The 13,755-nt window shown below is 40.1% G+C and overlaps 1 protein-coding gene across 2 annotated transcripts in view; it reads right to left on the reverse strand.

Moving 5' to 3' along the window:
* Positions 1 to 388: 388 nt before the first annotated feature.
* The window catches only part of KIAA0586 (KIAA0586 ortholog), a 74,261-nt gene continuing 60,894 nt past the window's right edge, over positions 389 to 13,755 (reverse strand). For both annotated transcript variants that reach the window (XM_062635644.1, XM_062635646.1), the window contains exon 31: positions 389 to 798. In XM_062635644.1, coding sequence (XP_062491628.1) covers positions 659 to 798 — 140 coding nt within the window. In that variant the 3' untranslated portion in view covers positions 389 to 658. The remainder of the gene's footprint in view (positions 799 to 13,755) is intronic.

Genomic DNA, 13,755 nt, shown 5'->3' on the forward strand with positions numbered 1-13,755 from the left:
GTCAACAAATAACCTTACCCAGACAATCTCCAATACAGACATGATTCAAATGAGAAAAAGTCTTTAGGGAAACAAACATCAAAATGGCAAAAAAATCTTGTAATTCTAAAAAGAAATTTCTTAGAATAACAATACAAACTCTATTGTCTAAACTCTATTGGTCTCTTTTACATACAATTTTGAATTAGCATTTTGTCATAGTAGGCTTCTAAGAATGAACAAGCTCTGAAGGTACCTAAAAGTACAATTTTCTTGCAAACTTTGGTTTCAAATATATTTCCCTTTGGCTCAATATTCTGACAGTACTGACATTATATTGAACCAAGCATTTTTTCCCCCAACAGTGAGACAGATTTTAATACCAATCACTTCCACATTCATCCGTGCATACAATAAATATTTAAATGGCCTTTATCTACATAAAGTCACAGTGATTCTGAAAGAACTGCATTTTATTTGCTTAAAAATATTTGTTATATTCACAAACAGAATCATTGCCTAAATTTATTACCATAACAAAATTTTAAGAAAAATAGTAGAAAATAAACAGTACTGAAAGACTGGTATTTTGATGAAACACCCAGACTATCACACTTGACAGACAAATGAACCAATGATAAAATCTTCAGACAGCGACTGTCATAAAAAGCCGTAACCTTTAAAACGTATCTGTCCCTGAAGACTCTGAATCGCCACATATACTACTTCGTGTCTCATTATCTGTGTTCAGGGAAGGCAGCTTCACTGACACCTCTGCCGCAGAAACATGTGAATGTAGATGCGGGGCAGCATTCCCTCCTAAAAAATAAAAAGTAGAACAAAACACATTATTTGCTCTCTATGACAAACAACTAAGCTGGACTGAGTCATCTCCATATTGCATCACTCCATGGAAACACAAAGTCACAGACACCCTTATTCTCCTCAGTTTTGAGGCATTTTAGAGTGCTGTTCTAGCCATCAGAGTTTTCTTTATCAGGTAACAAAAGGATGGACTGTTCACATACAGACTGGGTTGTAATTACATACAGATACACCATACATAAAACCACACACAAAAATATATAATCTCCGGTGCCTCAGAATAATTTCAAATATGTATAGTGGTGTTTTCCACAGAAATTAAGTGAGATCCATAAATACTGTGTTTCTAAATATGTGAATGTCTGTCTGCAACAAACCTTTAGATAACATTCAGATTATTCAAGACCACATATCTATATACAATCAGAAAAAGCAAAGCAATACAATCTGAAGCCACTGACTACGAGTCCTGCAGAGACAAACACCCTTTGCTTCAGCTGCCCAAAACACAAGTGAGAAGTTGTTTTAGCTCTTCCCTAACTCACTTCCCTAACTGCCCTGACTCATTAAGGATCCTTCTTGCTACTCTTTGTGGTTTATCTTCCTTCCATCACCTCTGACAGATTCTAAAGAAAATGTACACAGCCTTCCCCCTGGAGATGTGGCTTGCAGGACTTCAGAATTTACATTCATCTTCCAGCAAGTCTAAGATGGCACATTGACACTTCCCATTCCTGCAATCTGACCCTGCAAAATGTGGGACATCCTGGGAGAGGGACCAGCCTCTGCACAGCTCACTCACCAATGTACCAGCAGCTCCTGCAAGGGACAGGTCACATCAAGTCCTTGGGCCCACTGTAGGAGAGGAACTGGTTCAAGACCATCTTAAAAATCTGAACGTGCACAAGTCCATGGGACCTGATGAAATCCATCCGCGGGTCCTGAAGGAGCTGGCAAATGAAGTTGCTAAGCTGCTGGCCATCATATTCGAAAAATCATGGCAGTCAGGTGAAGTTCCCAATGACTGGAAAAAGGGAAATATAACCCCCATTTTCAAGAAAGGGAAAATGGATGACACGGGGAATTACAGACCAGTCAGTCTCACCTCTGTGCCTGGCAAAATCTTGGAGCAGATTCTCCTGGAAGGCATGCTAAGGCACATGAAAAACAACAAGGTGCTTGGTGACAGCCAGCATGGCTTCACTAAGGGGAAATCCTGCCTGACCAATTTGGTGGCCTTCTATGATGGGGCTACAGAACTGATGGACAGGGGTAGAGCAGTTGATGTCATCTACCTGGACTTGTGTAAAGCATTCGACACTGTCCCACAAGACATCCTTGTCTCTAAATTGGAGAGACATCAATTTGATGGATGGACCACTCGGTGCATAAAGAACTGGCTGGATGGCTGCACACAAAGAGTTGTGGTCAATGGCTCAGTGTCCGACTGGAGACCAGTAACGAGTGGTGTCCCTCAGGGATTGGTGTTGAGACCGGTCTTGTTCAACATCTTCGTTGGTGACATGGACAGTGGGATTGAGTGCGCCCTCAACAAGTTTGCCGATGACACCAAGCTGTGTGGTTCGGTTGATACCCTGGAGGGAAGGAATGCCATCCAGAGGGACCTTGACACACTTGTGAGGTGGGCTGATGCCAACCTCATGAAGTTTAAGGATGCCAAGTGCAAGGTCCTACACCTGGGTCGGAGCAATCCCAGGCACAGCTACAGGTTGGGCAGAGAAGAGATTCAGAGCAGCCCTGCAGAGAAGGACTTGGGGGTGCTGGTCAATGAGAAAATGAACATAAGTCGGCTTCAGTGTGCGCTTGCAGCCCAGAAAGCCAACCGCATCCTGGGCTGCATCAAAAGGAGCATGACCAGCAGGTCGAAGGAGGTGATCCTGCCCCTCTACTCTGCTCTCGTGAGACCTCACTTGGAGTATTGCGTGCAGTTCTGGTGTCCTCAACATAAAAAGGACATGGAACTGTTGGAACAAGTCCAGAGGAGGGCCACAAGGATGATCAGGGGACTGGAGCAACTCCTGTATGAAGACAGGCTGAGGAAGTTGGGGCTGTTCAGCCTGGAGAAGAGAAGGCTGTGTGGAGACCTCATAGCAGCCTTCTAGTATCTGAAGGGGGCCTATAGGGATGCTGGGGAGGGACTCTTCATTAGGGACTGTAGTGACAGGACAAGGGGTAACAGGTTAAAACTTAAACAGGGGAAGTTTAGATTGGATATAAGGAGGAAGTTCTTTCATGTTAGCATGGTGAGGCACTGGAATAGGTTGCCCAGGGAGGCTGTGAATGCTCCATCCCCAGTAGTGTTCAAGGCCAGGCTGGACGAAGACTTGGGTGGCATGGTTTAGAGTGAGGTGTCCCTGCCCTGGCAGGGGGATTGGAACTAAATGATCTTAAGGTCCTTTCCAACCCTAACTATACTATGATTCTATTCTAAGTCCTCCTGTCTGGGAGCCACTGGAGTGGTACAAAATAACCTGTAGCCAGACACCAGAGACGGAAAGGGATAAGGGTCATGGGCAAAAGTTAGTATACTTAGCCAAAGGAAGGAGACAAGATGATTCAACTCATGGAATAGAGAGAGCAAGACACAAATCAGGCTACAAATGCAGAATGAAGGAGGACAAGAGAAATGGCATTGAATGAATGGTACAACAGTCACAAATCTACAGAAAAAGCATTTTGAGATTTCAGTTGTCCTTGGGACATTTAAGTGCAGCACCTACAAGCAAAATAAACACACAAGTCTGTGTATGACAGCAAAGGCTCTCTTTGAGCTTGTTCTTATTCCAATAAGCTAAAACAACTTTCCCGTCCTTTGTGATAGACTAGGTAATGAAAACACTATTTTCCCCAATAAAATCATGAAGTTAGGTTTTCTTTTACCCCAGTTAATTACCTACTATGTCACTGTGGTAGTAACCTGCTTTCATCTGACTTGTAGCAAAGCACACTTCAAATGTCTAATTAAAATAACAAAAACCCACTGCTAAAATAAAATTTCATCTGGTGTTTTTCATGCTAGAACAGCAGCCAACAGCCAAGGAAGTCAAACACAAATGATGCCAAAGACAGTAAAGTCAGTACAAGGAGCAACCTGCGCCAGCCAAGCCTCTTGCTGTTCAGAAAGGCAGGCAGAGGCAGGAAGAGTACAAGCACATTTTTTGTATCTCCAGGGAATCAACACATCACCTGCTTGCCACAGCCATTTGCGCACTATGCAAGAAGCCCTGTCCTGTAGTTCCACTAGACTGTCCTCACCAGTTGGACAGCTTTTGCCACCCCCAACCCGAATTCCTCTGTAAAGCACAGATGCCAGCAACATGCGAAGTGCCCCAACTTCTGAACATCATTTAAAAGCACGTTTATGGTAACAACACTAAGATGTGCAAGCAACATCTGTGTTTTGTTTTCCAGAAGTACTTCCATAAGCTTACGCTGTAGCCATGTTCGCGTGATAAAAATAGGTTAGTCAGAAGGGGAACTGAAGAAAAGCAAAGCATTTATTTGGTCAGACGTGAAACTGACACACCGTAAAGATGTGAATGTGCAATGCCCAAGGAAACTTTGTAAATCATCCTAGATGCTAAGCAACTCTCCAACACTACATGTACTTTGATGCTTTCAAAGACTGACTTAGTTAATAATTTCCACAGTCATGTCACATTCCATGATGTCATTGTTTCAACAGCTGTTTTCAGGTTTGTTAAAAAAGAAGTAAAAGAAAAAAAGAAAAAATGGAGGGGGGACTTATATTCCCTTATCCCAAGGTTCTGTAGTAACTTCTCAAGTATTTGATCCTTCCTAACACATAATCTAAAATATTTTACAGACATACTGTAGTTCAGTTTTACAATAGATATAAAATACTAAAAGGAAAGAAAATTTAAATGAGTAATTCCAATTACTTGCTCAAGAGAAAAAGTACAAAGTCCTGAGTTATCTAAACATCCTTAAAGATAAGCTTAAAAATATCCAAACGAAACATTTGCCTTTTTTAAAGACAGAAATCTGAAATCCTTGGCTTTGTTAGATGCAGGCAGAAAAAATAGGACCTGGATTTTCAGCATTTTAATTGTAAAAAAACTATGGATATCCTATTTTAGCTACATGGGAGATTCTGCTCCATGACTGTAACTTTCCAAGACAGAAAGCTGCTAGTCCTGAAACTGGCCCAAAGATAAAACTCCTAAGTTACTCTCACATGTACTTTATTACCTTTTGCTTAATGTAACTGTGCATGAACAGTGCATAAAACACATTCACATATACATATAGGGATGAGTATGTGAATAAATACACAGACAAGAGCACACAGGTTAAAATGTTTCTACTCTTGCTCACATATATGTTATTTACTGATGTTTGCATCTGCCTTTTGCTGTACACTGCTGTGTACAGTCCTATGTACAAGCACAATCCCTGGCCATTTCCTTCTTCAACAATGTGATATTCCATTTTATTTCTTCCCCCATCAGATAACAGCTCATAACAAATACTAAGATGGTTTCCTCTTAAAACTTGAACTCCTCACTGCCACAAGTATGCAAATTGCAGTGGTGCTTATAATCTCTTGATACGCCATAAAAATGGAATGGAAAATTACTCCATTTACATAGCAGTGCAGGGCAGGAAGGCAGGTAATCTTCACAGCTTTTTCCCCCTCTTTAAGAGGCTCTGGAAGTACTCGGGACAATTTTGTAATCATGTACTTAGATGTATTTATAAAAATTTTCCTTGTTAAAATCCAATCAATGGAGTCTGTGACCTCAGGTGACCTCCAATTTTCCAAATTCATTGTCACCATCTAACAGAATACCTTCATATAAACTGTGAAAGCTGACACGTAAGGGTACCTTGACTGGTGGAAACTCAACAGTGACTGAAGACATCTTGGTGACCCACTGGTGGAAAAGGTCAGATTTCGGATTAGAGATTTTTCCTGTTCTTGGCAATCTATAACAAATTCATGCACAGTACTAAATTTCCAGATCTTTAACAGAAACATAAAAATTAATGGTGTGTCAACTATCCAGTGACCTGTGAAGGGAGTTTTTGTCTAAGAAGTACCGTCATACAGAGAGTATGCTATGTACAAGTGTATCGTGAATGTATCCAAATGGAAAAGGAATTAAACACTCTGAAGGGAGGTTTGGTTACTAATACCATGTGGCTACAATAAAAACAAAGAGAAATGTTTAATTTTTTTTTTTAATTTTTCTGTATGGCAAAATAAAAAGACTAAGCAAGTCTGACTTTTAAGTCAAATAAAAGCTATGTGCTTTAACTCCTTCAAGTCAGAGTCCATACATTAAATAAAACTTCTATTTTTAATCTACCTGGAGGTAAACCAGACCCATACCTTGTAAATGAAAAGAGGCATCTTTAAAACGTAAAACACGGAGAGGGTTGAAGGATCAAGACCCAGGCTATTGTCTCAGTATAAAACCAGAAATATAATTACTGTAATTACCTACATATTACTTCCTAAAATTTAAAAACAACCATCACTTCCCAGCAATCCTCCCTCTAGTCTCTAACATAACAGAAGCAGCTAACTTCTAGAGCAAGAATAAACTTCCAAGCATATGTAAAAACAACTCCAGTACACTGCTCTCATTCCTTCAATAGCATGGGTTGATATGAACAGCTTGCTTCTTCTTCTGCCAGATTCCAGCTGCTTCACTTTGTTTATTACTGACTTCAAAGTTTAAAACACTGTCCTGTCCCAACAAATAACTTCCTCCAGATGGTATTATCTCAAGTGCTCAGAGCACTGGGGACAGCACAGTACCTGCAGATATGTAACTCAGCACTCTAAAACTGTTAATGAAAGTGCCTTTTTTTTTTTCCTGTGTCATTCCCCCATTTTGCTTTTTCCCTACCAAAAAATATTTACATCTGGGATACAGTTACAAAGACCATTAGCAGGGAAACAGTTATCAGAAATTCTTTACAGTACTGACTGTAAAATAGAAAAATACCTATAAGCCCAAACCTAACAGAACTACTCTCAGTAGAAACATTTTATCTGCAAGTAAAGGTGTCAGATACAGATTTGTGCCAATGTGTGTCCGATCCATGTCTCCATGGATATCTGTATGGTACCAAATAAAAATTCCCTCATTTTCATATGTGGTTGTACAGGCAAGTTACCAAGTACAGCAACCCAAGAAGCAGCACTTTTGGCAAAATGAGAATCCTTCCAGACTTGCTGGGCTAGCATATACTGCTAAGAAACATCCATATTTTGATATGAACAATTCTGAAGGCTACACTGAAAGAAGACAATACACTGCAATGTCAGTCCTGTTACTAATTATAATTATTATACAGTATTTCCAGTTCAGACTCATGTCTAGCTATACCCTGCATCTCAGCTATACAATTCTGGAATTTAATGGCTTAAAGAGTTGAAAGTGGGTATAGTCACATGGCCTCAAGATGGGAAAGAATATAACATTCTCAGGAACAAGCAGTTTCACAAATAATCCAACTGTTTGAACAAAATTCTTCTCCATTCATTAGAAATGATAATTCCTTTGTCTTTCTAGCCCTGGCCACCTTGAATCCATATGCATATTTAGGCTATTGTGGAGGTCTCCTTTCTCAGCTTTGCCAGAAACAAACCAAAAATGCTTAAGCATGTCTGCCTTTTAGGGCAGGGACTCTCTTCTCATTGTGTAAATGCTTTGCTCGATTTAGGGCCCCTGGCTGCAGGTCAGACTGCTGCCTTCCACTAGGATAGAAATACAGAGAGCAAGAACAAGATGATCTGCAAATGCATGCAGCTCTGTTTTCATAACTCAAAAACAGACTGCCCCTAACTTTGCCAGTTTCATGACAAACAGAAAAGACCCTAGGCAAACTTAGGCCAAATTTCTAGGGCTGCATTACATGAAAGGGATAGATTTACAATTAAAACACTTCAGTTGTTTTGCAAAAATGGACTGACATCTGTAGGACTTGAGCCAAAAAATGCCTGGATTTAAAAGCAGAAGTCTACTGCATGAGCTGAAAAAACACAGCTTCATTCTCAAAGGCTTCAGCCAACTCATAAACCTCCATAAGTGGGCCATAGACAAAAGCAGAGACAGAAAACTGTACAGTATGAGTTCAGTCTGAGTTTTGACCTAAATTTGGCAAATTCCACCTTCCCATGGTGTAATGTACTTACAGAAAATCTGCATACAAGCACACAGAAAATAAACATGCTTTTTTGTTTGTTTGTTTAAACCCTAATGTATATCCTAGCTATAAATATTTCCATAAAGAAAATAAATTCAGATCTCAACACAGAAAGGAGAGGGGGACACAGGGCTAAGGAGCTAACACATTTTTCAAAGCCGAATATTTGAAAATTACTTTGCCTCCTCTAAAGCCTGAGTTCAAGGTTCAGTGGTTTTCCAAAACATGCAAGAGCAACATGAAGCAGAATAAAAACTAGAAATACATAAAACAAACTGGAACCAGATTTTTCAAAATCCTAACACAGAGACCAGTAGGGAAGGGCAGACAGAAAACAGCTCCAAAAACATCTAGGAATGAGATTGCAGAGTTTACTAAATAAATATTTCCTTTTGGTGCCTCAAATCTACTCTGCTCCTCTACATCTGGCATATTTGCTCTGTAGAATGTTTCACTGCTTAACAAGTTCATTCCCTGGCCACAATTCTTGCTGTTCTTTCCCAGCAAATCACTTCCAAAAGATGTGTCATGATCTGTCCAAATAACTACTATAATTATTAATGCTAACAAGAAATATTAAAAGTCAATTTGATTTTTCCGTACTGATGCCTGTGATTTCTGGATATGCAATTGCCAGAAACAAATAGTCTTTTCTTAACTTTTAAGCACTGCTATTTCCCAACTGCAGGCATTTTCCTGGGGAGAGCTGACATGAGGGGTCTGTGGTAAACCTTGAAGCAGCAGCTTTTATTTCAAAGTAAAAAAAGAGAGGGAGTTGGTTCATTAGTGGTCCAAAGTCTTTGAAAAACAACAGGAAAGCGTGGATCTCATGCAAGGCTGAGGGGAAAAGCAGCTTCTAAATCCACTAGAGACAACCTAGGTAAACAGCTGGTGGAATTAAGAGAATCTGACAAGTGATAATTAAAAACCTGCATATTTAATTGTGTAATTAACAATTTATTTAACCGGGATAACTCAGTATCACCTATATACCAATCCTTTTCTTGTTTTCTGCAAAATGTAACAGGCCAGTAGACAGGAAGATAATTTAAAAGGTATGCTTATAGAATATATTCAGCTTTGTTATTCACACCTTCATGTCTGGGGATCCAAAAGACATTTTAATGCCAGTATGTGAAGCAAAACAAAGATCAAAAAACCTCAAAAAAACACCCCCAACAAACCAAACCACACTCATAAAAAAAAACAAAACCCAAACCAAACACCAAACAAAAGCCAAAGCCAATCTTAATCAGTAGTGGGAATTCACACTAAATGCTAAGATGAAGTTATACAGACTTCCCTCACAAAGCGGAATCATTCATAGCAGTCCTAGCAGCAGGACTGGCTTCACAGAGACCTTGTATCTTAACAATATTAATTGCAGCAATATTGCCTCCAGCTTATCTACATCATACCACAGTGCTAGACATAATGACATTTCATAGCTTACACGGGGAATGGCAAATTAAAAATAATAGAAATATCAAAGCATGTTTTTAATTAATAAAAGGTACATGGGCTGTTTTTATTTAAAAATAATTTTAAAATAATTTACACAAGTAATTACAGTTGTATTATCAAATTCAGTGATGTTTCAGCATAAATTAGGGTTGCATTGGGTTTGAAAATTACATCTCCTATGAAAACAGGCTGAGAGAGCTGGGGTTGTTCAGCCTGGAGAAGGCTCCAGGGAGACCTTAAGCAGCTTTCAGTACCTAAAGGGGCCAACAAGAAATCTGGAGAGGGGCTTTTGACAAGGGCCTGTAGGGACAGGACAAGGGGGAAGGGCTTTAAGATGAAAGAAGTAGATGTAGATTAGATACAAGGATGAAGGTCTTTACTCTGAGGGTGGTGACACACTGTAATGGGTTGCCCAGGGAAGCTGTGGCTGCCCCATCCCTGGCAGTGTTCAAGGCCAGGCTGGACAGGGCTTTGAGCAACCTGGTCTAGTGGAAGGTGTCCCTGCCTGTGGCAGAGGAGGTGGTGGAACTAGAGGATCTTTAAGGTCCTTTACAACCCAAGTCATTCTGATTCTACAACTCTATGATCTTTCAAGTTCACGTTAAAATGAAGATGGGTGTCCCAGTGAGGGGACCCCCTAAGCAAATTACGCAGTTAGCATCCTGGCCATGATACATATGGGGTTACTCTGGAGTCCCCTCCTGTCTCCAAATCAGTTTGGCCCAGGCAGTTCAATTGCCAGCAGTCACCCCAACATGCTGCTCTATATGCAGTCTTTAATGCATGATTGTCCGTATCACCGGGATGCACATTTGACAATCTCTACTTATCAGACAGGTTCAGTATGTTGCAGGTCAAGACTGAGCATGTTATCTGCAGTGATGCTTGCACTGCATATGCTTACTAAGCATCGCATGCTTTGCAGCCTATTAATTCCTCAGCTACATGACTATTAAAAAATCGTTAGGAATGTATGAGGACAACTTTCAGTGAACCAATGTAAGAAGTCATAAGCTACCTTCTATCACTTAAAAGTATGATGGGAGACCTTGATAAGCTCTACCTCAAACAGACAACAGGATTTTCTGGGCAAGAAGGTTACATTCCTTCCAGCCATGACAGCAATCTGCACGCAGATTTTAATGAAAGCTAGGGGATGGGCATCAGGTAGAAAACAGAAAACTTTCTTTACCACACTGCCTGAAGGGCAGTGCTGAAGGGCAGAATCTTCTCATTGCAAGTCAGTCTTCATATATAATGGAGTCACTAACTGCATTCTTACAATAAAAATTTAAATAAGATACACTAAGCATAAAAAAAACCATTCCAATAACAAGTGTTTTTCTAGATGACCACAAATGAAATAACTTTTCTCTATTCTGAATACTTAAATAGTCACATACACTTGTTTTGATGATTTTCACTTAAAAAGTCATGGAAACAGTTTGCCAGGACTCCTATTACTGTACTTTCATTACAAAACCTGGCACATTAAAATGCTTATACCTACAGAAGTTATTCAATTTTCATAATTGCAGCTTTTAAAAAGGAGATGCTGAATGTTTTCCAGAGGAAAAAACAAAACAAGACAGACCAAACCAGCTATATACAGTTAGCATTTTCCAGTGACGCATTCTAAGAAACACTAGGATGCCTCCATACATATTTCTAGCGTGTATGCCGACTTGTTCAAAAGATCTCCTTTCAAGCCACTGTTCAACAGCAGAAGATGGCTGCTAAAGGTTTTATCTTTTGTGCATACCAATTAACTTTGAAAAATGTGTTAGGAATAAGCAATTCCAGGAAGTTTAGAGGCAAGCAATTATTCTGTTAGCTCAGAAAGAATACTGTATGTAACCTACATAATAACCTACATAAGTAAGCATACACTCAAATACAGAAAACGTTAAATATCTTTACTGGAAGATCTGCTAGAAGACTGCTACTGTGTATGTATCCAGACCCTATTCTGCCAAAGACTGAATAAGCCCTCTCTTGAAATGAATACCCAGTGTGATGACAAAGTAACACTGTCCTTACAATTTAATGCACAAGGACCAGAAACTTGGAAAGATCTGCGAATAAATGTGGTTTTATCCTGTGCTAGTTTAAAGTTTGGTTAAACATGTTTGGTTAAACATGTTAAAACTTCATGCAATAGAGATAAGCATTCCTCCTTGTAAAAGAAAACAAAAACCCCACCACAACAACAAAAACCAATCCAAGAACCTTGGCCTGTTACATGGGAAAGAGTAAAACCAAAATTCCTTTGCAATACTTGAGTGAATCAGAGCTCTAAATTAGTAGAATAAATGAACTGCTCTACATCTATACTATGTATTTAGCACACTACACCACCTTCTAAACTTTCTCTTGGACACATCGCTACTGATTTTAATATGATACACACCTCCATCTCTGCTAACTGCTGTAAATAGCAGGAAAAACACTGCAGGCTGCTGCCAGCAACACTGTGCCTCTTCAAGACTGCACGACCTACCAGCGGCTCCTCAGCAGCAACTGTGATACCACCAACTGTTCTTAGCAACCTGGGAGCTGCTCTGCACAAATCTGTGAGCAGCAGCCAAGCAGTGCTTTCTGAGATGCTGAACACACTTCTTCACATTAGGTTCTCATTTGAGCAGATGTTCTTTACCTCTGAAGCTGCATGACACACAAGCTGGAATTCTGAATGCTGGCTGCATTAACTGATGGTGACAACTCCTTCTAGTATCTGCTGCCAACTTATTTTAGAAAGCATTGCAGCTCTTTGACATTCACTCTTCCCAGTTCAAGTTGCTGGTGCCAAACCTGGTTTGCACTCAGTTCATCAATAATTTTCTTCATTGCTTTGGACCACAGTCTTGATTAGTATAGCTTGTAAGCAGCCTGAATTAAAATCATTTATCAGTTGTCTGGGTTTAAATATTCCTGGCCAGAATACAGGGAAATCTGCACTGCAAAGGAGTGTGTACAGAAATACAGTCAGCATGTGTGAGAACAGCTTCCTTGCAGAGCCATGGACTACTGCACGTTGTGCAGGTGAACAGCATAGGTGCCTGGGTCTTATCACCACTCTCGAGCTCATACTGCAACTCCTGAATTTAGGAGTTGTAGAGTTCGTAAGAAGAGCAATTATGGAAAGCTCCATAAGAAAGTAGCTTTTGCAAACCCTCCATATACCTGACAAAGACATAAACCAAATTATTTAGCACAATCCTAATCTGCCACAGTCTGACACCCAGTGTGTACCAGTAGAAAAGCACAAAGGCAAAAAAATCTCTCATCTGTCTCATGGAATTTAATGGCTCCCCAGTATTTTACTTGAAGCAAATTCATTCACGTTACATATACACAAATGTACTCCAACGTTCAGTAACACCTACCCTGCAAGTATCTGTAGAATCACAGAATGGTTTGGGTTGGAAGTAACCTTAAAGCTCACCTGCTTCCAATCCCCTTGCCATGGGCAGGGACACCTTCCACTACACCAGGTTGTTCAAAGCCCCATCCAACCTGGCCTTGAACAGTGCTGGGGATGGGGCAGCCACAGCTCCCCTGGGCAACCTGTGCCAGTGCCTCACTACCCTCATAACGAAGAACTTCTTCCTAATATGTAATCTAAATCTGCCCTTTTTAATCTCAAAGCCATTCCCCCTTATCCTATCCCTATGTGCCCTTGTCAAAAGTCGTAAAACTCTCTTAAATACCATGAAAGAACTGAGTCCAGAATATATTTAAAATTCAGTACAGATACAGTTGGCGATTATGTTTCTCCTCATCATTACTCTGACACTGAGAGTTACATGGTCCACCAGAAGCAGAAGAGAACAAATGCTTAAAGATTATCTTTCTTTACACAGACTGTATTTGAACGTCACTGTTATATGATGCAATGTTCGGTTTCCTTAAATCTTGGAGGGAGAGAACACACATTTTGCAAGGTCCCTCAGAACAGGACTGTCTCCTACTATGTAGGAAGCCTGGCAGAAAGGGGCCTGGGTCGTGCCTGAGGCCTCTCAGTGATTCTGCAATGCAAACTATAATATAGTTAACTGCCTAGGTTATAGAGTTATCCAATCCTTCCCTATATCTTGAGACAACAAATTAACAGATTAATGCAGACTCATTGTTCACTGCTCTGGGATTTTAGATAGCTGCTTGGAAAGTGAGTAGAATGGTATCCAAGGTGTGGCATTATTCACACAACCTAAATTCATCATGCACAGAGAGTTTCCTAGAAACATATTCTAAATCCAATAAGAAAAAATCCTCATTAAGAAT

This window comes from Pezoporus occidentalis, unplaced genomic scaffold, assembly GCF_034315485.1.
Source record: "Pezoporus occidentalis ecotype Australia unplaced genomic scaffold, CSIRO_AGI_Poc_V1 ctg46, whole genome shotgun sequence".
NCBI lineage: Eukaryota > Metazoa > Chordata > Aves > Psittaciformes > Psittacidae > Pezoporus > Pezoporus occidentalis.